General features: G+C 41.4%; 2 protein-coding genes across 2 annotated transcripts; both read left to right on the top strand.

Moving 5' to 3' along the window:
• The first annotated feature begins 4,466 nt into the window (after positions 1–4,466).
• Positions 4,467–8,837, top strand: taf11 (TAF11 RNA polymerase II, TATA box binding protein (TBP)-associated factor). The gene is made up of 5 exons (XM_049022368.1): positions 4,467–5,066; positions 7,340–7,485; positions 7,611–7,698; positions 7,810–7,906; positions 8,272–8,837. Exons 1-5 carry the CDS (start codon positions 4,908–4,910, stop codon positions 8,400–8,402), a joined length of 621 nt encoding a protein of 206 aa, XP_048878325.1. The 5' UTR covers positions 4,467–4,907; the 3' UTR covers positions 8,403–8,837.
• Positions 8,838–11,074: 2,237 nt separating this feature from the next.
• Positions 11,075–21,857, top strand: LOC125747300 (NACHT, LRR and PYD domains-containing protein 12-like). The gene is made up of 14 exons (XM_049022367.1): positions 11,075–11,125; positions 12,019–12,189; positions 12,604–12,693; positions 12,791–12,892; positions 13,325–13,397; positions 13,827–14,061; positions 14,359–16,111; positions 17,653–17,826; positions 18,086–18,259; positions 19,138–19,401; positions 19,447–19,581; positions 19,735–19,908; positions 20,040–20,086; positions 21,010–21,857. Coding segments are annotated over exons 1-14 (3,927 nt in total). The 5' UTR covers positions 11,075–11,123; the 3' UTR covers positions 21,543–21,857.
• The last annotated feature ends 397 nt before the right edge of the window (positions 21,858–22,254 follow it).

The following is a 22,254-nucleotide window of genomic DNA, read 5'->3' as shown; positions in this document are numbered from 1 at the left end:
ACCATTATCAATGTTTGCAGCAACAGCGTTTGATTACAGTAAATTGGTCATTATGTTACATTACATTACATTACATACATAAATCCACCCATCCATCCATCATCCTCCATAACTGCTAATGCATTTTACGGCTATCGTGAGCCTGATGGTGGTGCTGCCTCCCACCACTAGGACCAGGGTTCACGGTCCATTGTGTGGAGTTTGCATGTTCTCCCTCTGTCATCATGGGGTTTTCTCTGGGCACTCCACCCCGCCCCCCCCCCACAGTCCAAAAACATTAAAGGGTGTTTAAGTGTGCCTGGTGATGGGTTGGTGCCCCATCCTGGGTTGTTCTATGTGTTGTGCCCATAGGCTCCGGCTTCCCCTGAAATGCAGGCCTGACAGCAGAGAACACACACTACGTACAATCCACCTACACCGCGTGTTTTGTCGGCTGTGAGCGGAAGGTGGAGCACCAGAAGATAACCTACACAAATCTGAGAGGTGCATGGGCTCTCCACGCACACAGCCAGAGTTGTGAGGCCGCAGCGCGACCCGCTGAGCCGCCGTGACGTCCTAATTATGTTCTCCTTAATCCAATTAATTGTCATGCCATTCTGACAGCAAGAAAAACCAGCCCCCCTGCTACGCATATCTTAGGGATTGAGATTCCCTTGGTAATTAGTCATATGACGTGTGCCTGCAACAACGGTTTGCATTGTCGGGAAAGAAAGTAGGACCACTATCATTAAAGCGGAAACAGATGAAGAATTCTGGCCCTGTCGTCTCCCGCCCCGTCTTTGCACCCCCGTCACCCCATTCCAATATGAAAGGCTCCTTGTAGAGAGCAACCAGGATGTCTCGCTGGCGTTGATGAATGCCACATTGAGGACCCATGAGTCCGTCTGCTCTAGTGCCCGCTCTGAAATCATGGGCATATTCCAGGTCAGTGCCGGGTCACATTCGGACAGTGGAGTCATGTCGCATAAAATGATTCCCTCCCCACTAAGACAGACATTCCCCAAAATAACCAGGGATCTTAACTGAACGGGGGCTACAGACAGCTTTCCTGTTAGATAGATCAGTCTGCCAGTGGTTCAAAGCTCTCCATCCATTTCCCGTTCCTGTTGAGTCAAACCAACACATTCCAAGTCATGCTGAAATGCTGTGTTTCTGGTTCCATCATCATCATAACAAAATGTACCCATATAGCCCACAACCGGGAACCATTAGAACCAGAGACCAGATTGTTCCGGAATCAACCAAATTATTCTGGTGTGACACGCAAGCGATTAACTTTCACCAAGATAGTCAGTCATCCGAAATTTAAAGTGATTCATGGCAGCTGTCTCCTCTGTCATTAATATTACATTTTAAATAGTTTCACTGTGTATTATGTGAATTAAGAATACAATATTATAAGTACTTTTAATTCATTTGATATATCTACAGTTTATTGGTACTTTCTTCACATTCTTGTATTGGGATTTAACCCTAAGTAGGGTTACTCCAGCCACCATCACTGTGTCACCTTGCAGGGACCTTCCCAATGTGGATTCCTGACTGTCAGGCAGAAACAAATTAATCCAACTCAACTCAACCTTTCCTGTCCTTGTTTTTTGTTTTTTTTTCTTACTAAACCTCTTACCAATAGGCCTCAACCCAGATGGTCCCACCTATTCTCATAAATCACTGTTTTTCTGATGCGTACAACATCAGTCACCTTCATCCTTCCCATTCCTCTGTTTATTTTGAGCAACGTTGTATCAATTTAGGGTCCTGTGACCCACATCCAAGGAAGCAGACTGACATAAACAGAGGTGCAAGCAGGGAGGGGCACTAGTTCAGTGAAGTGCATCTTAAGTATGGAGGTGGCCCCGTTCCTCCTATGCAAGTCGCTCCAAAAGTCCTTTGAATTATGCTGCAGCGCTAATGAATATTCATGAGGAATTCTGATGCAGGGAATCTGATCTGAGAGACTGGACGGGAGGTGATGCAGGGGGAAGTGGCAGAATTAAAGGGGGTGGCAATAAAGTAGTGGTAACTGGGGGTGTAATGGGTATGGCTTGGGCACGGGGGGGATCGGGGGCTCAGCTACATCCCAGCTGGACCTCAATCAAATCCATTCCAAATGACATTTAGGGATGCCGCTGATTTATCGTCCATGATTTCAGGGACTCAGCATCCTGAAGGTGAGGTGGTAACCCCTAGCAACGACCCTTGACCTCCCCTGCGGCAACACAGCGACACACAATAAGTGAGAGTGACGCTGCTCTCCCCCACCCTGACTTGCAGATCAATGCCAAGCAGATAAGAGGGCCTGAGGATTTCCATCACAGCTTGCCGGCTCTGCTCTCCAATCCCACCCCCTTTACTCCATCCAAGCCTTTCATCAGCAAGGAGTTATTTGTGTAAACTAGGTCAGCCCTGTGTACTACTTAAAGGAGAGTATCTGCCATTTACAGGCATGGTAATGGTCTCTCATGCGCTTCACCCTTTGCAGTGTATCTTCTTTGATCTAATTTTTAGTCTTATTGGTTATATTTCAACTGCACTTTGAGATCTCTTAATTTCACACAAACAACCCGATTAATATCTTTAGATTTTGCACTATATAAAACTATATATTTTTTTTTTACTGAAACACAATTAACAGTCAAGAATACTTATAAATCAGAATCAATTTGACAATTCTTGTGTAACAAGTGGGCAAATAATCATCACTACAGGGTACTGCTCCTGCAGGCTCACCTTACTCTTCGCCACCTAGTGGTCACATTGGAGTCATACTCGCTCATATTGCTAAGTACTGTACTCTCCTGCTAAACCATGAACATAGTTTTCACATGGGTACTGTACTTGGCCTTGTAATCCTGGTTTAGTCTCAGTAATATCCACTCCTCTGACAAATTCCTTCAAATATTTTGAGAGAGCTTGATTAGTCTTCTTGCGGTGCATGAATCCCATTGGGATTCATTACCACAAATTTAAAAAGTAAAACCCCATTTTGCCTCTTTATATTGAGCACTGCAAGTAAAGTCAGTTTAAGCAAAAGATAAACCAGTATGGATGGATGGATGGAAATATAGATTTTGGATGAATATAATATAATATAATATAATATAATATAATATAATATAATATAATATAATATAATATAATATAATATAATATAATATAATATACACGTGAATTACAATAAAACCCGTAATTTGTTTTCTGGCTCCATCTGGTGGACACATGGAATATCGCTATATTTGGTGTTAAAATGATTTACGTTGAATTTTAAAACATCGCCACCGCAGAGACCCTCGCTGTGTATCAGTGGTCGTTGTGCCGTTGCTTTGGGGTAATGTGTTGCCGGCTTGTACTTCTGGGGTCTAACTAAAGCCGCTGCGCATAATTCCTGGGCCCGGGACAAAATCGCTTTAACACTTATATTCTATCCATCCATCCATCCATCCATCCATCCATTTTCCAAACCGCTTATCCTACTATCCCAGAAGCAATGGGCACGAGGCAGGGAACAACCCAGGATGGGGGGCCAACCCATTGCAGGGCACACTCACACACCATTCACCCACGCATGCACACCTACGGGCAATTTAGTGACTCCAATTAACCTCAGCATGTTTTTGGACTGTGGGGGGAAACCGGAATACCTGGAGAAGACCCCACGACGACATGGGAAGAACATGCAAACTCCACACACATTTGACCCAGGTGGAGACCCAGAGGTGTGAGGCAACAGTGCTAACCACTGCACCACCATGCCACCCCCGACAAAAATCATAAAATAATAATAATAATAACAGTAACCTGTCTGAATAAAAATTGTCCCATTTAATTGAAAGGTACAAAATGTAATCACAAACACTTATATTAAAGTATTAAAATAATTTTATAAACTTGATATTCTGATTATCTTCCCTTTACCAATTCCTTAAATCGGTTAAACACAGGGACGGATTATGGGTTGTGTGGGCCCCTGGGCAAAACGTTCGCGAGCCCCCCCCCCCACCACTACCACCACCACCACCACCACAATTCAAGGGCCCTTGGCAGCCAAACGCCCTCTCTATGGGGTCAGGGGCCCTTGTAGGCAGAGGATCAAAGAATGTAGGCCCTCTAAAATAGACAAACGAAAATACATTGTTGATAAGCGTTGCAAATTGTTTTGGGCTACACCCCCCAGCAGCGGCCCCGCTGGCCCGGTCCGTAATCCATCCCTGGTTAAACAGAAAACGAAAATAAATCAGAGTACCAATAAAAGTAACCAAAAATATTTTGTGGGCTAAAGAAATATTAAGTAGCGCCACGGTGAGATGATGGTTCCGTCCCCTCTCATCCATCCCGACCCCTGCGGCTTTCGATGTCCCATTTATCTTGCAAAAATGGCAGCTTTGTTAATTCCACTCCGGTTCAGCAGTTGGCGCCGTCTGTACCTCTGTACACTTTCACAAACCCCGCAGAAGAAGAAGAAGCGCAAGCTCGTCCAAACAGGAAGAGGAAACGCGGTATAGTGTCAATGAAGTGTTGTGGATGTAGATATTGATCATTTGCTCGATCCCCTTTTCCCGTTTTCGCCCGAAAAGCCGCTGCTGCTGTTTAGCATTTACTCAATGATTTACTTATAACGCGTTTGTGATTGTTAGGTCGGATAACGTTAGAAATGATAAATTAAGTAAAATCCAGTTGATTGCTCGATAAGTACGCTGCTATTTGGTGGAAGCTCCTGTATCTGTTTGTTTCCACGCTCGTGCTGTTAAAAAGCAGTTGATACAAACTTTCGTTAGTAGAAAACTATGAAGACGTTATCATCACCGTGGAAAGCTTTAACCTCCATTTAACTTTCGCGTGTAGAAGTGTGAGGAATTCAGAAAGCCCTCGATCATCGAGACCATCGGTGTACCCAAAAGTAGGGTACAATGGCAGACCCGGCGCAGGTGAAGGATGAGGGAATGGAGAAGAGGATGGACCCGGAGGAGATTCCCCGTTCAGGCATCCAGGAGGCTTCAACAGACGGTACTGCAGCTCCAACGGAATCTGCCGATCCATCCAATACTGGTCAGGAGGAAGACAAAGCGGTAAATGAAAAAAAAACAAATAAAAAACCAGTTAATGAGAACTAAATACATCTGTAGTAATATAAACGTATATGTGAATCCTTAATACCATAACCTGGTCATATTCGCGGACTTGAAATTCGTAGTTGCGGTTATTCGCAAGTTACCATTGAACAATTTAAATCGGAATATTTTGGGAGCTTTTCTAAAGTTCGCAGACGAGCGACAATGTAATTATGTTTAATATGCCTCATGCACAATAACCACCAGGCCTTTAGATGATGGGTGAAGCATTTGTCCTGGCACTGGATTTTTGGTACTTTACGGGTATTTACTTACGCCCACAATTTGGTAGGCAGATTAGTAGTGTGCCTGAGATATTAATTGGATGCCTGTTGTGGCGCCCAAAAGTCAGGAGTCTGTATAAATTCAGCGTATTACTTTGCTTATTAAATTCAGTTAGCGGAGCACGCCACTTAATATTATTTTAATAAATCATGAAAGCGATAAGCACTGAAGAGGCACTGAAGAAAAGAACAGCTACAGGATCTTTTGAAGGAGAAGATTTTGTGGATAAACAAGGTAAAAAGATGGTACTATGGTAGTTTAAAGTCCGACGTTTATTAAACATAAGGATATGCCAAATTTATACAGATCACTTACTTTCGGGCGTCACAATACGCATCTCATGAATATCTTAGGTACACTACTAAAATGCTTTCCAAACTGTGGGCGCAAATAAACATCCATATAGTACCGAAAAGCCGGCGTTCAGACAAATGTTTCGCCCGTCATCTAAAGCTCTGGTGACGACTGAGCATGCGCCATATAATCGCGATTATTTCGTGAGATGAGTTTATTTGTCATATATATAATTTATCGTTATCATCCTACCTATTCCTCACCACCCAATATGGTGTCAGCAATATGGAAATGTGAAGACTTCGAGGGAAAAGGATCATTAGTCTCTCGTCATTTAGGCACAGGTGTTGAAGTAGATATTTAGGATTAAGGTTGCTGTATTAGATGTTAAAAACTGTGAACATTATTTCCAGCACAATAAAACGAAGCCGTGTTAATGAGTTTGCTTGACCAGGTAAAACAGTTCCACTTATCTACTTATCTTACTTTTGCATTTCCCAAAAGCGTAGTTGCTAACTGCATTGGAAAATTACATTGTTGGAACGACGCAACTGACTGTATCCAGTCGTGTAATGCTTTGGGGAAGTGCACCCCAGTATGTATGTCTCTGTCTTTCATCTAATGTAAATGACAATACTGTATGCAACCTAAAATATCTCTTTCCTTCTGATTATCCTAGAATACTGATTTTCTTTAAGTCCATAAAGTGTATTTTATGTTTTCTTTATGTTAAACAGCTTTCAAAATGTCTGAAATTGTGTGCTGTATGTGCACTGTCTAGTGCAGGTCCTACTGGACAGTAAGTGTACGTCTGTGTATACAGCACTGACGTGTACAGACTTCTCAAGGGACAGGTGTTCAAAGAGGGCGGTGTGGTTGGCTGGTACTTTTTGCCTTTACCCGTCAGTATATTTTGTATATGATCATTATTTGTCATTAAAGGGCACTTGGAACATCATAAGGGCGGTATTTTCATTCGTCCACTCGAAAAGGGCATTTGCTCAGGTTTACAGTAGTAACTTACATACAGTGGCATAGTTTTAAAGGATTTACATATTGAAAAAAAAGATCTAGGAGGAAATAGTAAAGTAATTTGACATGCAAAGTGTACAGTGCTGTTTTTTTTTTTTAGAAATGGGTAATGTACTTTTTATGTTATCAGCCTTGTTAGCTGAGTGTTATGAGTTGAGGTTAGGGGGCACCAAGTATTATTTGTGAATTTTCCCATTTGCAGGGATCTTCTAAACATAACCCTTTTGATTGTGAAGTGGTTACTCTGCCACTATGGGGAGCTACTCTCATACTAATTGTTCAAGTATGAGTATGTCCAGGTAGTATATTTTTACAATACCAGAGGTAAACTACAATAGGATGGCAGAAGGAAAATATTATGCCCTCTCAGAGTGACACAGTAGTAGTGTAACATCATGTATGCACTAAATAACTCAAGAGGTTGTTTGGAGCTAAAATATATGCTGAGGTCTTTGCAGTGCTGGTCAACCCATTATGAGGGGTACCTCAGTAAACCGGTTTTATTTGGTCTTGGGTGGTATGTAATGGGGGGGGGGGTGCTGGCATTGGAACTTGCCTAGGACTTCAAATGGGCTTCGGCTGGTACGGGATCCATGCCCAACATCTGCCGTTCCTCACAGGGACAGTTAAAGGACTCGGGTGCTGGAGATGAAGGGGAGGGTTCTTCCGGTCTTCAACCCCCTGCTGCAAAGAAATTGAAGGTGGAGCCAGAGAAAAAGAAGGAGAAGCGACAGAAGGTCGATGAGGATGAAATCCAGAAGATGCAGTAAGTCGAGTCGATATGTGTCACCCAAGTGCACTCAACTGCAAAGCGTGGCAGTGGGAGGAATTGTGTGTATATTTGGTGTATGATGCCTTCCAGCATGTGAAAAATACTTCTCTCTCCTGTAGGGTTTTAGTGTCCTCATTCTCTGAGGAACAGCTCAATAGGTATGAGATGTACAGGCGCTCAGCATTCCCAAAAGCAGCCATTAAAAGGGTGAGAACTGCAAGATGAAACCTCTGTGTAAGGGGCACGAGTAAAGTTTCTTTAACAATATGTATGAGGTATTTTGGCTGAAACTGTTGCCATATGACCTTTCGATTTCAGCTCATCCAGTCCATCACTGGGTCATCAGTTTCTCAGAACGTGGTCATTGCCATGTCGGGCATCTCAAAAGTCTTCGTGGGTGAGGTTGTCGAGGAAGGTGAGCTAATTTGCACATCTGCGTTTCTCTCGTTGCTAACCTCTGAGTGCTGCCTTACAGCTCTGTCTCACAGCTCAGCAGGACATTATATGCTGAGGAATTTTGAGTAGGTCTGTGTAAAGGATAAACTCCGATTAACCTCCTGTTGTCATGTATTAATTAAATTAGAAAAAGGGACATTCAGGCCTTGGGTTAAATGATGCAAAGGGACAATGAACCCTGGGAAACAAGGTTCCAATACTGTTCATTACTATGTAATTTGTACCAGTGTAGCTATGCCATTAGCTTCTTTGTGCTAGAAGTGTTTTTAGGGGTGCAGAAACGCCTCCGTCTTGGTTACTTTTCTGTGCTCCTTGTCCTTGCAGCTCTGGATGTGTGTGAGAAGTGGGGAGAGACCCCTCCCTTGCAGCCCAAGCACCTGCGCGAAGCAGTGCGGAGGCTGAAGAGCAAACATCAGATCCCCAACACCAAGTACAAGAACATTCTCTTCCACTGAGGGTCTGTCGCCCCGTGCACTGCCATGAGGCAAGGTCGTGCACTTCAGCCATGAGCTCAGCACGTGCTGTTTGGCTGGGTCAGTATTTGGGTTCTGCATGTAAAGAAAAATCACCGTCAACGTGAGACTTGGGTATGACTATATACTCCCAACAGATGTGACCCTCAAAGGGTTTCAGCAGGAAAGACGAGGACTCAAGTGGTACATGGATGGAAAACCTATCAGAGGCCTCTGGTCCATGTATAATTTTTATTTTTTTGAGTGGTTCTGGCATAGTCTAAGTAAGCAGGTTTTTAATCATTGTTTTACTTTGGAAAACAACAGAAATCATGTGTTGAGTTTTTATGTTCGATGTGTCTGTTTTGCACTCATATTTTGTTGTTACAGTTGCATTGTGGGATATTGATTTTATGTAATTAAAAACTCACCTCCTTGCTTTCAGTGTATTCTTGTACAAAGTTAGTTAAGTCACAGCTCATCATCGGATCTAATAACATTAGATCAACAAAGTAAGCCTGCAGTGAAAGTGTCTGTACAGCAGGTGTCGCCACATTTTATCGCAATTACCTGACACTTTATAAACTGTATATCTCTGTATAGTCAACGTTGTCCCCTCTGCCATGTTCAACAGTGAGCATGTGATAAGTAGGCCTACAAGTTCTGTTGCACCAGTTGACAGAATGGTAGATTTTCTTTGGTTGTATCACCGCAGATATGACTGCCCCAAAGTCGGCAACTGTCCCATCCCTACTACCTGTAGCTAGCTAGTTTGCAAGCTAGAAAACCCAGTAGGTCCCTGCATGTAGCTAATGTAAGTAATGTAACTTTGGTGTTAATATTTATGAAAAAACTAGATGTATCCTGTTTTAGCCGATATTCCCACAAAACACAAACATTCACTTCCACTGGGTCCTGTAGCAATTAACTTCATTGGAATGTGACTATTCCCACCCCCACCCCAGATAAATGGCAGCTCCTGTCGACCCAAAAATTAAATCATATCAATCAGCCCTTTCAGAATTCCACAGTTTTTCCTCACTTTGTCGTCATTCGGCAAACTCGAGGCTCTCACCATTGTCTATCAAGTGATATAACCTCACTTGCTTGATGAAGAAATAAAAGAGACTAATCCCCACCTCCCCGGATACACAGCGATAAAATTTATCCAAGGGGGTTTGGATCAATCGCGCGGTCCGAAAATATGGGACAAATCTCTTACCATATTGCTACAATTATGAATACAGCATTTAGTTTTCAATATTGGACAATCTAACATACGGACGGGTGCAAACTCTAATCACATTTCCAAAAAAAAACTTCACCCTACAACTGCACAGACATGTTTTGCAATATAAAACTTCTAAAAAGAATGTTCTTATTTAGTAGTGATCAAAGTGACAATTTTTGTAATTTGAAAAGTCGCTGCTTATCTGAATTTGAAGTTATTCAGGCATGAATAGAAGAGATATATTTTATATTTCAATGAAAATAAAAATTGCACATCACAAAATAAAAGGTAAGAAATTTGAAGGTCTTAGCTACAAATCTAGGAGTAGGATTGGCTAAAATCAACAAGACCAGTTTTAGATTCTCATCTAATCCTGCTTACCCTTGTATATGGATACTTACCTGTGTGATTTTTTCCTAGTCTGATCATTGTTGATTTTGTAGAGGTTAGAGTTGGCGCTGCTTGTCCGTCTCTCTTCATAGTCAGCGTTCCCTCTGCCATGTTCCCCTGAACCCTCCTAAATGTTCCTCCCGGCCTTTTGTTTTCACCCCTCATGATCCTTTTGTTTGTGTGGGTGTTTTTGTTCTTAAATAAAATCCCTCTGGTTCCCTCAAAGGCTGCATGTACATTGTCCCTCCTGTCTGTCGCGACAGAACTCACATTCTGAATAGTTGGTCATGTGTTAAACATCCTTGTTTTGAAAATGCAGGAGAGCAAGCATACTTGGAAAGGGTTGTGGTGCATCAAAAATAAGAAATATATATTCAAGTCGATTAACTGGGCATTGTTTAATACTAAAATTCATGCCAATATAGTTTTAATTCTCAAACTAACATGTTTTAATTGTTTCCACAATTTTCTGTTCTTGTTGGAACAGATGTGTTGGAAGAATATTTTGTTTTAGTTTCAAAATATTAGGATTAAACCAATCTTCAGTAGACGGAAGAGAGAAAATCAGTGCTCCTCTTTACCGGTTTAACTTGTTTGAAAGTAGATAGTATAATCCCTGAGCCTAGTTTGGAGTGACGTACTTTGAATTAGCATTAAACGGTAAGTTTGCGTCAAATGATTTTTAAGTTTTTAATATCTCATTAACAACTCGCTTTCCTTGATTGGATGGATGGATGGATGGATGGGCATTACTAAATACACAGCTACGTTCTTCAAATTTACCGCAAAGGCATATTTTTGATAATCCATCTATCCACCCATCTGGCACAAGTAGATGAATGGTTAGTTATGGTTAATTGTTAAGTACACAGAATGTACGCAGGAACTCAATAGTAAGGAGTCTTTTGTTAATTATGATGTTTGTGGTTTTGTTTTTTGTTTACCGTCAACGACTGGATAGTTCACAAAAATAGAAAAGAGGAAGAGCTGGTTATAGACCAGTTAACCGGTTTAACTTGTCTACTAAATGAAAGTAGATCACACAGTCTCTAAATCAGGCATGGATTGAAGTGCGTTCATTTACCCTTAACCGGTGAGTTTCCATGTAAGAATTTGAAAATTTATAATAACAATTTGATTACTCACTTTTTCTTGATTTTTGTGGGACATTACTAACTATGCAGCTTCATCCTTATTTGCGAGGTGTGGGCTGAGGAGGGACATATTAGCACTAAGTTAGCACAGAGGCTTAACCAACCAGCTATCTGGTCTTTAGTTATAGTCAGCTATTAATTTACACAAAATGCAGGCCTAAGGAGAATCTCAGCTGTGTAACATTTATAGTTACCTAGCATGTTTATATTTTTTTACTGCAAAAAAATTGTTCACAAAAGCAGGAAAGTGTCTAAATAGAGAGTTTGCATTACGGCCATCTTTTGGTAACAATCTTGTGTAACATATAATCAGGAAGATTCTGGAAGCTGTAGCGATAATGCGGTTGAATGGTTTGCGAAGGCTCAGTGGGTAATGCTGTTGGCTCACAATTCAAGGTCTATGTGAGCATAAAATTTGCATGCGCTCACTGTTTTTTGGGGAACGTTTTCATAGCCAGGTTTCCTACCGCAGCCTAAAATTTGCAGTTAACTAAAATGGTGACTCTAAATTATTGTTGTATGTACGCTTTCTGATGTAGTGGCTTCCCATTCAGGGCGAAGAGGTGACCCTGTTCTGGATAGGAATTTATAAAAGGGCTGGATCTAGGATTTTAAATATTTACATTTCATTCCATGACCTTTGGATGTACAACAAATCCTCGACTTCGTTCTCCACCCTGAACTAAATGTATTTGTGTTTTTATATTTGTCACCAGTGATAAGCAAATTTTGAAATTAAAAACGGATAAATGCAAGTTTAAAATGTGTTAGATTTAACCTCTGTATTTGTATACTGTATTATGTTTTTGTGTTTACATACCTTTCACTTGGAAACCTTTAACAGGAATTCTGCCCGCACTGGTCACATTCCTATAAAGGAGGAAGATACCAGTAAAATGAGTCTCCCTGGAGACCAGGATGGAGGAAAAGCCGCTTCGAGATTGGGCCTCTTAAGCCTAATAGAGGAAGAGGAAGCTGGGGAAGAGGGATCAGACTCTAAAAAGAGCCTTCAGATGTAAGAATTATATGCTGTGCCTGTGTTCCTGAGAAGATCAGTGGCCTGTACTACGAAGCGGGGTTACTGGCTTATCGGGGTAACTTGTAGGTTTTAAGGTGGTCTGGGCAAAATGTAAGTGAACGAATATGAAGTCCATTTAAACTGTGGTACCTTAAATCCGACAAGTTACCCCGACAAGCCTAGTGTGGTGACACACAAAGGCTGAACTGAGGGTTTTTTTACATGGACTAAAAGCTAAAATAGGTTTTCACAGTGAATTCATTACCATCGTATGCCATACTGCCTGATGATACTGATTATTGAGTTTTAATGGGATTTGGCAAGTGGAACATGAAAACAAAAGGGCGAAGGTGGGATGGAGAGAGTGACTCAAATCTGCCAGATTTTATAGTTGTGTTGTTTATTTCCCAGATCACCTGTCTCTGGCTGTGTGTCTATGAAGAGTGGATGGTCAATAGACCAACCACTACACTTCAAAGACGACATTACATCTGACCAAATGTAAGGTTACTGATCAATTAAATCACTACACTGCCCAAACACAAATGCAGAAAAAATAGTAAGAGCCAAACCAACACATTCTCTATGTTTTTCACAGACCCCAAATGGGGAGGGAAGAGTCGTCTGGATCAGGTTGTTTGATGAGTGAAGACTCAAGTGATGCAGACGTGTTTTTCAAACAAAAGTCAGATGATCCATGGTAATTTTGTACAGTACTTGAAGTCGGAAAGTCCAATAGTTTTTTAGGCCAGCCTCAGCCACTAACTCGTATTTATTTGCAATCAAGATCTTCAGGAGGGAATTAAGCATTATGTGATGTTGCACTGATTATGTGTTGAAGTACAATGTTTGTAAAGACACATACATGCATCTTGCAACATTAGAAATCATTAAAATACATTGGTGCTATGAAGCAAACATCTGTAAATCAAAACACCAGTTCAGAATCTTGCCCTCTATCCTTTGCCAGTTCTGACTGGCTGCATCATCACCATCATCATATGGCTTATAAAATATATATTTTTATATCTTAAAGCATCTGAAGGTCTCTGTTTATACCCAGTGAAGTTAACAGGGAGGCCTGTCTTTCTGCAAGTTTGTGAGCTGCTATGATCTTCTGTTCTGGTTACAGGGCCCAGACATCGGAGACCAGGTGTTCGTCAGAGAGAAGAGGCCATTCACTGACCTCCATGCTCATACAGAAGGTTTTCTCTCAGGGGTCTTCAATAATTTTACAAAATGCTGTTATTTCAGTAAATGGGATTTTGGTTTAATTACACCAGAATTTAGTTATGATACTGCTCTCAGTGAACCATTTTAAATGGCCAATGAAAATTTGCTGCTTGTTCACTAATTGAGATTCTTTTGTGCCATGCCCACCAATTATGAAAAGTTCTGGTTTAGGGCAGCCCAGATGCTCAGCAAATTCCATTGAAATCTCACAGCTCCATTCTGTAGGCATTCTGGCCAAACTGAGCAACCAGCCTGCATGTTCTTTGCACTTCATCTGACTCTGACTTCCCCCATGGTGGAGCACAGCATGGCAGTATTTCAACGATGCTCTAATAAACTGCTATTTGGCTGTGAAAAAAAGGACAATTAATACAACAAATGCCTCCATCTGTTTATTGTAGTCCATCCAGAACTCTCTGCAGATGTTACAAGTGGATGATCTGAGTCGATTCAGGAAACGTATGATTCGGGATTACCCACAATACTTTGAGGGCCAGCTGGAGGATAACTATGCATTCACTGAGAAGATGATAGAAAGCTGTGGTGGGGAGAAGGCCCTGACAATCACACTGTGCACCCTCAAGAATTTGAATTGGAATGACATCGTTGACACCTTTGAGCAAGAAACTGAGACGAGTAAGAATTTATTTTCTTCTTAATTAAATTTCGTACTTCAACAGTATTTGCTTTTACCACAGTTCATGTTTAATAGCTATATGTTCATATATAAAATCCTAACTAGAGCAGCATTTATAAATCACAAGATACCAGAGCATTGGAAAACATTTTAAATACACTTATATAGTTTTATGCTAATATTGCAACATTAATTACATTTCAAACTTCATCTGTAATGTATGAAGTGATTTTATAAGACTTTCGGAACTCAGAAATTGTATATCCATAGTTAAATGTTGTGTTTTCTTCCTTAAGTTAAGTCTATACAGATAAGCCAGGAGAAAATGAAAGCCAAACTGAAAAATCGGTTTGAACTGACATTCGAAGGTGTCGCTAAGCAAGGGGATCCACGCCCTATGAAGGACATCTTTACAGAACTCTGCATCACCGAGCACATAAGTGAAGGAGTCAATAGTGAACATGAGCTGCTTCAGATAGAAAAAGCATTAAGGAAATCAGCCCCAGATACACGCACAATCACGTACAATGACATCTTCAAACCATTTCCTGAACAACACAATGTCAGAACTGTGCTGACAGTTGGAATCGCTGGCATTGGAAAAACAGTCTCTGTGCAGAAGTTCATCCTTGACTGGGCAGAAGGAAAAGCAAATCAGGATGTTCATTTCATGTTTCCCTTTGAGTTTCGGGACCTCAACCTTCAGAAGGATAGAGAATGGAGTTTGATGCAACTCCTTCATCACTACTTTCCAGAGCTCAGGGAGATTACAGCAGATATACTTACTGAATTCAAAGTCGCATTCATTTTTGATGGTCTAGATGAGTGTTACTTTAATCTAGATTTTCAAGACAATAATAGGTTCTGTGATGCGACAAAAGCAGCATCGCTGCATGTGATACTGACCAGCCTGATTAAGGGGGATCTGCTTCCATCTGCCCTTGTGTGGTTAACCTCCAGACCAGCAGCAGCCAGTCATATCCCTCCTGAATGTGCTAGCCGGCTAACAGAGATACGCGGATTCAGTGATTTACAAAAGGATGAGTACTTCAAAAAGAGATTTGTTGATCAGGACCTGGCCAACAGAATCATTTCACACGTAAAATCATCAAGGAGCCTCTACGTCATGTGTCACATACCAATCTTTTGCTGGATCTCAGCAACAGTCCTGCAGGAAACACTAAGTAATGAAAATACTGGAGAAATCTCTCTGACACAAATTTACATTCACTTCCTGCTTTGTCAGAGAAACATACAGAAGAAGAAATGTCATGGGACAGGTGGAGAAAATCAACAATGTGACAAAGACATGATCTTAAAACTGGGTAAGCTAGCTTTTCAACAACTGCAAAAGGAACATTTGATATTTTATGAGGAGGACCTGAAAGAGTGTGGAATTGTTGTCACTGGGACTTCAGTATACTCTGGACTGTGTACAGAAATCATTAAAGAAGAAGTTGCAATGTCCCAAAGGAAAGTGTACAGCTTTGTGCACCTGAGCCTTCAGGAGTTTCTTGCCGCCTTGTATGTATTTCACGTGCACAGAAACAGCAACAGGAACCTACTTTGCAAAAGAGGAGCTGCAACAGTATTTGAGTTACACAGGAGTGCAGTGGATGAGGCCTTAAGAAGCCGAAACGGACACCTGGACCTTTTCCTGCGCTTCCTCCTTGGCATCTCACTGGACTCAAATCAAAGGCTTCTACAAGAAATACTGACCCAGATAGAGAACAGCTCAGAAAGTGTAACGGACACAGTTAAATACATTAAGAAGAAGATCAGGGAGAATCTTTCACCAGAAAAGTGCTTTAATCTGTTTAATTGTCTGAAGGAAATGAACGACGATTCTTTAGTGCAGGAAATCCAGAATTACCTGAGCTCTGGACATCTTTTAACTAAACGTCTGTCATCTGCACAGTGGTCAGCTTTGGTCTTTTTTTTATTGACATCAGAGGAGGTGCAGGGAGTGTTAGATTTGAAAAAATACAATCGATCAGATGAAGCACTATTGAGACTACTGCCGGTGGTCAGATGTTCCCATACAGTTCTGTAAGTATTCCAGACTTTACAGTGATAATAAGACTTATGTTATTGTATTATCCAGTACAACAAGCTATACAGCATAAGATCCCACATACAGTATAAGTGAAAATACAGGTACATATATGAAATAATGGAGTGTGGGAGGTGGCTGCTAGAGGAGGGAGAGTCAGGTGACCAAGGTTTCCCATTGATTAGTTACACCTGTCCCTCATTACCAAAGAGAGGACGTATTGGTTGCATTTTGTTTTGTTTCAGCTGGTAACCTTGACTACAGGTCCTCTCCCATTCACCCCATCCTACTGTCAATGAGATTTAATTCCTGAAATCCCAAACATACAGTACATGGATACTGAAGATATATGTCCTGTCACGTAGATTGCATCACAAGTATATATTTTTATAAAGCATTTGTACCAAAGGGAATTTCAAATACAGTAGAACCTTGTAACTCAAACACCTCTTAACTCAAGCAACTTGGACATTGATGGGTCTGAATTTTGTACATCGACCAAACTCCAAGAACTCAACCGTTCCTGCTTAAACTTGCAAGAGTCGCGATGCATTCAACTCTAGCATTTTGGACCTCAAACTAGTCAATCGAGAAGAATTTAGCCACAACTCGACTGAAAACTCGGAACACGAGAAAAAACAGACCTACTAAAACTTGTCCAGGCTGAGACGCGTCTCTAATGGGCTGAAACAAAGGCAAACAGACCTACTGGGAGACTGATTCCCTATGAATCGATCTCTGTCTCGCAGTATCTCTTAACCGAGGTCAATGTGCAAAAGCTAGTTTCTTGTTGTTGGAGAAAGCGTCAGGCTTTCCACCCCAACTCTGCACACACTATTAATTACGAGACAACACACTTAAAGTTTTACTTGCACAAGGGTACCCACACTCTCAGCAGAATGTGCTACAAAGGGTGGTTCCCCTTGGCTCCTTTATTTATAGTCAGTGGGAGGCGCAGGGGTCTCGCAAAATAGGGAGGTGAGAGCAAGAAGAGAAAGTTCTGGTTTTGAATCGAAAGTATGAGGCTAGAGGAAAACAAAATAATGTATATACATATTTACACTCATTGCTGATTATACAGAAATGATAACAAATGATTAATAACAGTTTCTTCAACATAACACTTGTGTTCGGTGTGATTTTTTTGTGCATTATCTACAGCACATTTAGTGACAACAGTAATCATTGTCCCTAAGAAAGTGAATGTTGATAGCAACAAACCAAGCAGGAAAGTGTTGAGAGTAACAGTAGAAAAGGAATTATAGTGAGACTTGAATTACCTCGAACAGTTTTTCTGATACATCATTCATTCTGATACATACAACAAATGCATCCATTTAAATTTAATTTTACAGACTGAAGATTCGTTTTATTTTTAGCTAAAGACTTCATTCAGTTCTGTTTCTATTGAAACCGAAGTCTGGAGTCATAACTAAGCGGAATTTTCAAATGAAAGGAATTCATAAGATGAGATCTTCTGACAATGCAGTACACTGATTACTCACTGAACATACATTTAATATGGTAACTTTCTCAGGCTGAATCAGTGCAACCTGTCAGAGGAATGTTGTGAAGATTTGGCCTCAGTTCTCAGCTCAGACGCCCCACAGCTAAGAGAGCTGGACCTGAGTGACAACAATCTGCAGGATTCAGGAGTGAAGTTGCTCTCTGATGGACTGAGGAATCCACACTGTAAGCTAGAGATACTGAGGTCAGTATTACTAGTGCATCAACAAATGACACCAATGACCCCATCGTATATACTGTAAAGTGACCCGCGGCAACCTTAGTTGTGACATATCCCTTCTTCTGTGGCATCAGTTCCACCTGGGGGGTATGGAATATCTAGCAGATAGTAAAAAAAAAAAAAAGGTTGCAAATAGTAAACTGATCAATGTTATCAAACATTTGAAAACAAGAGTGCTTGTATTCCCTAACATGATATTTTTTAAACAATTTTTTTTTTCTAGGCTATACCAGTGTAAACTCACTAGAGAATGCTGTAAGCTGTTGGCCTCAGGTCTCAGCTCAAGCACCTCAAACCTCAGACATTTGGATCTGAGTTACAACGACCTGGAGGATTCAGGGGTGAAGCTGCTCTCTGATGGACTGAGGAATCCACACTGTAAACTGGAGATGCTGAGGTCAGATCATTTATATTTGTACTGTAAGATCCTGTTAATCTTAATAAAAATGATAATGTTCACCTTGTTAATAAAATGTTATTAAAATGCTACTGATAAATTGATGTACATATTTACGTATCCTTTAATGTCATCTTTTACCTCTACCTAAGACACGGGCTGCTAGTTGTAACAAAGGAGTGACCTATTCCCCTCAGAGTTAACTGTACTGGTTTCTCTAAGGGTTACAGTGTGTAAAGCAGCCATTTGTAAAAGTGTGTTTTACTTATAAGCTAGAATTCCCTTGGATATATTGGTCTGTTGAGGTTGATGTATTAAGGAGGAACCTTCAATAAAAGGAACTCATGCAACATCACAACAAGAAATATGATGATATGATATGATATGATATGATATGATATGATATGATATGATATGATATGAGAACCCTTTATTGCTGTTGCAATACACCATGTCACTAATCACAAGTACCAGCGAAAAAACTGGCCATCAACCCGACCATACATATACACAAACATCACAGTAGGGGGTAGACAGGTCGGGAGACAGGGGCAAACAGAGAGAAGATAAGAAACAGAATAATGTGAGGAGAGAGGAGGAGAATAAAAAAACAGCCCCCAGACTGTACTCCAGTGGGGAGGACAGGGGAGGAACCAAATAAAACACCTCAGCAACATAAGCACATGGTCACTATACCTTACATAAACATAAAATGACACAACTTGCAACAGGTGAGGGAAAAGGGGTGGTGGAGGTAGTCCAGCATAGACAAACAGCCATCCGGTCCTGCAGCCATGGGGGGCGCTGGTCAACAGACCCGCCTGTTCACGCTGAATCATTAACCCTTAAATGATATCATCATTATGTCATCCTTTTAGGCTTATTCAATGCAAACTCAAAGAGGGATGCTGTGAAGCATTCGCGTCAGCATTTAGGTCACACTCCTCACAGCTGAGAAATCTGGACCTGAGTGACAATGACCTGCAGGATTCAGGAGTGAAGCTGCTCTCTGCTGGACTGGGGGATTCACACTGTAAACTGGAGATACTGAGGTCGGTACTGCAAGGGAACTATAATTGTAAAATGGAGATACTGAGGTCAGTACTGCAAGGGAACTATAATTGTAAAGTGGAGATACTGAGGTCAGTACTGCAAGGGAACTATAACTGTAAAGTGGAGATACTGAGGTCAGTACTGCTAGTGAACTATAACTGTAAAGTGGAGATACTGGGGTCAGTACTGCAAGGGAACTATAACTGTAAAGTGGAGATACTGAGGTCAGTACCTCAAGGGAACTATAACTGTAAACTGGAGATACTGAGGTCAGTACCTCAATTGAACTATAACTGTAAACTGGAGATACTGAGCTTAGTAGTACTGAGGGATTCACATATTAATATGAATACATTTATGTTGCAGATGTTAAAATTAAGTGTGAATGGAATATTTTGGTTTGTTTGCCTGTCTGTCTGCAGGTTGTCAGGCTGTCAAGTCACAGAGGCAGGTTGTGCTTCTCTGGCTTCAGCTCTGCATGCCAACCCCTCACATCTGAGAGAGCTGGATCTGACCTACAACTACCCAGGAGAGCCAGGAGTGAGACTGCTCTCTGCTGGCCTGGAGGACCCCAGGTGGAAATTGGAGAAACTACAGTATGTACTTTCTAATTGCTCTTTCATTATAAAACTGAATGTGTACATTTCTGTAAGATGGACAGTAAAACAGACTGTGGCAGAATGACAGCAATGAAGTCAAATTTGTGTTTCTTCTGCTTCTTCAATAGCATGGATTATGGTGGAGAATGCAGGATCAGATCAGGACCAAGAAAATGTAAGCATGCCTGAAGTTTCACACTCAGAAATCATCCTGCTTTTTGACACGTCTAAACGTGTCACACTGAATGTACAAAACACCAGGACCACCTGCTCCTCCCTTAATATACTGTAGACTGGCTTTGGTTGCTTTCAGAATGATACTGTTATCCAGTTGAATTTCTTCATTTAATTGTACATGTATGTGTTTATCTACATTACTTGGACAAACATATTGGGACAACTGGCCATTAGACCCACTGGAATTTCCCATTCTAAATCCATAGACAACAATAAGGAGCTGGTCACCCCTTTGCAGCTAAAACAGCTGCTACTCTTCTGGGAAGGATTTCTACAAGACTTTGGAGTGAGTCTGTGGGAATTTCTGCCAATTCATCCAGAAGAGCATTTTTGAGATTAGGCACTGATGTTGGACATGAAAGCTTGCTTTACAATCTCTGTTCTAATTCATCCCAAAGGTGTTTGATGGGGTTGAGGTCAGGGCTCTGTGCTGGCCAGTACATACCAACACCAAACTCACCCAACCATGTCTTTATGAACCTTACTTTGTGTACTGGGGCAAAGTCGTGCTGAAACAGAGAAGGGCCTTCCCTAAACTGTTCCCAAAAAGTTGAAAGCATGGAATTGTCCAAAATGTCTTGATATGCATACCTCACGAATGCTCTTCCGGATGAATAGGCAAACATTCCCACAGATACACTCCTTGAGCTGTTATAGCTGAAAAAGGGGGGACTAATTCCATATTGATGCCTATGGATTTAGAATTGGATGTATTTCATAAGAGTCCCTGTAGGTGCAATGGCAAGGTGTCCCAGTACTTTTCACTGTATAGTGTATTTGTACATTGTACATTGATAATGTTTCTCACTTATTATTAATGCATGTTTGATGCTCATTTTTTCTGACTCTTCTTGACTGCAGTTGCCTGTACGCTCACGCTGGACCCCAACACAATAAACAAACAGCTGTTGTTATCAGACACGGAAAGAGAGGTGATATGGAGTGAAACGCAGGAGCCTTATCCTGATCATCCACACAGATTCGATTGCAGGCTCCAAGTTCTGTGTAGGGAGAGTCTATCTGGTCGCTGTTACTGGGAAGTTGAGCGGATGGGAAACAGCAGGATTGAAGTAGGAGTGACTTACAAAGGAATCGTCCGCAAAGGAGACTATGATAATGAGAGTCTGCTTGGACGCAACAGCAAGTCCTGGACTCTCTACTGCTGTGATGATGCCTACTCTATCTGGCATGATGCCAGCGCCATTGGCCTGCCATTACCTGCCTCCCGTTCCCTCAGAGTAGGAGTGTACGTGGACTGGGAGACTGGTATCCTGTCTTTCTACAGCGTTGCCTCCGATGAACTGACCCTCCTGCATAGATTCACATCCACGTTCACTGAGCCCCTCTATGCTGGCATAAGGGTTTACCCTCATTCTGCAGTGTCCATGGGCTGAATTAAACCTCCGAGTCCTGCAGGAACACTGACGTCCAGAGTTTATTTAGTTGTCCACATGTACAAAATTAAAATATGTTCACTTATAGTGGAAAAGACTCAAGCACTCTGGAGAATTTATGCTTTAAAAAAGTTTGATGTGATTCCACAAGAGAACAATGAAGTAAAAAAATATAACCATATGTAAACCATATGTAGAAAATGACAGCATCCTGCTAGATTGCCATATCTACAATATATCTATTCTGTTCTTTCTGTGGTATACTTTTGTGATTACATTTTGTACCTTTCAATTAAATGGGACAATTTTTATTCAGACAGATTACTGTTATTATTATTATTATTATTAATAATAATAAATATTATTATTATTTTATGATTTTTGTCGGGGGTGGCATGGTGGTGCAGTGCTTAGCACTGTAGCCTCACACCTCTGAGACCCGCGTTCGAGTCTCTGCCTGGGTTACATGTGTGTGGAGTTTGCATGTTCTCCCCATGTCGTCGTGGGGTTTCCTCCAGGTACTCCGGTTTCCCCCCACAGTCCAAAAATATGCTGAAGCTTATTGGAGTTGCTAAATTGCCCATAGGTGTGCCTGTGTGAGTGAATGGTGTGTGAGTGTGCCCTGCGATGGGCTGGTCCCCCATCCTGGGTTGTTCCCTGCCTCGTGCCCATTGCTTCCGGGATAGGCTCTGGACCCCCCGCGACCCAATCG

The sequence above is a fragment of the Brienomyrus brachyistius genome, chromosome 8 (genome assembly GCF_023856365.1).
Source record: "Brienomyrus brachyistius isolate T26 chromosome 8, BBRACH_0.4, whole genome shotgun sequence".
NCBI lineage: Eukaryota > Metazoa > Chordata > Actinopteri > Osteoglossiformes > Mormyridae > Brienomyrus > Brienomyrus brachyistius.
The sequence above is the reverse complement of the archived record's forward strand: the minus strand, read 5'-3'. Positions and strand labels throughout refer to the sequence as shown.

Coding starts and splice junctions, on each gene's coding strand:
- taf11 (XM_049022368.1), top strand. CDS start 4,908: ATGGCAGACCCGGCGCAGGTGAAGGATGAGGGAATGGAGAAGAGGATG. Junction 7,486..7,610: donor GATGAAATCCAGAAGATGCA/GTAAGTCGAGTC, acceptor TCTCTCCTGTAG/GGTTTTAGTGTCCTCATTCT. Junction 7,907..8,271: donor GGGTGAGGTTGTCGAGGAAG/GTGAGCTAATTT, acceptor TTGTCCTTGCAG/CTCTGGATGTGTGTGAGAAG.
- LOC125747300 (XM_049022367.1), top strand. Junction 16,112..17,652: donor AGATGTTCCCATACAGTTCT/GTAAGTATTCCA, acceptor TAACTTTCTCAG/GCTGAATCAGTGCAACCTGT. Junction 18,260..19,137: donor TGTAAACTGGAGATGCTGAG/GTCAGATCATTT, acceptor TCATCCTTTTAG/GCTTATTCAATGCAAACTCA.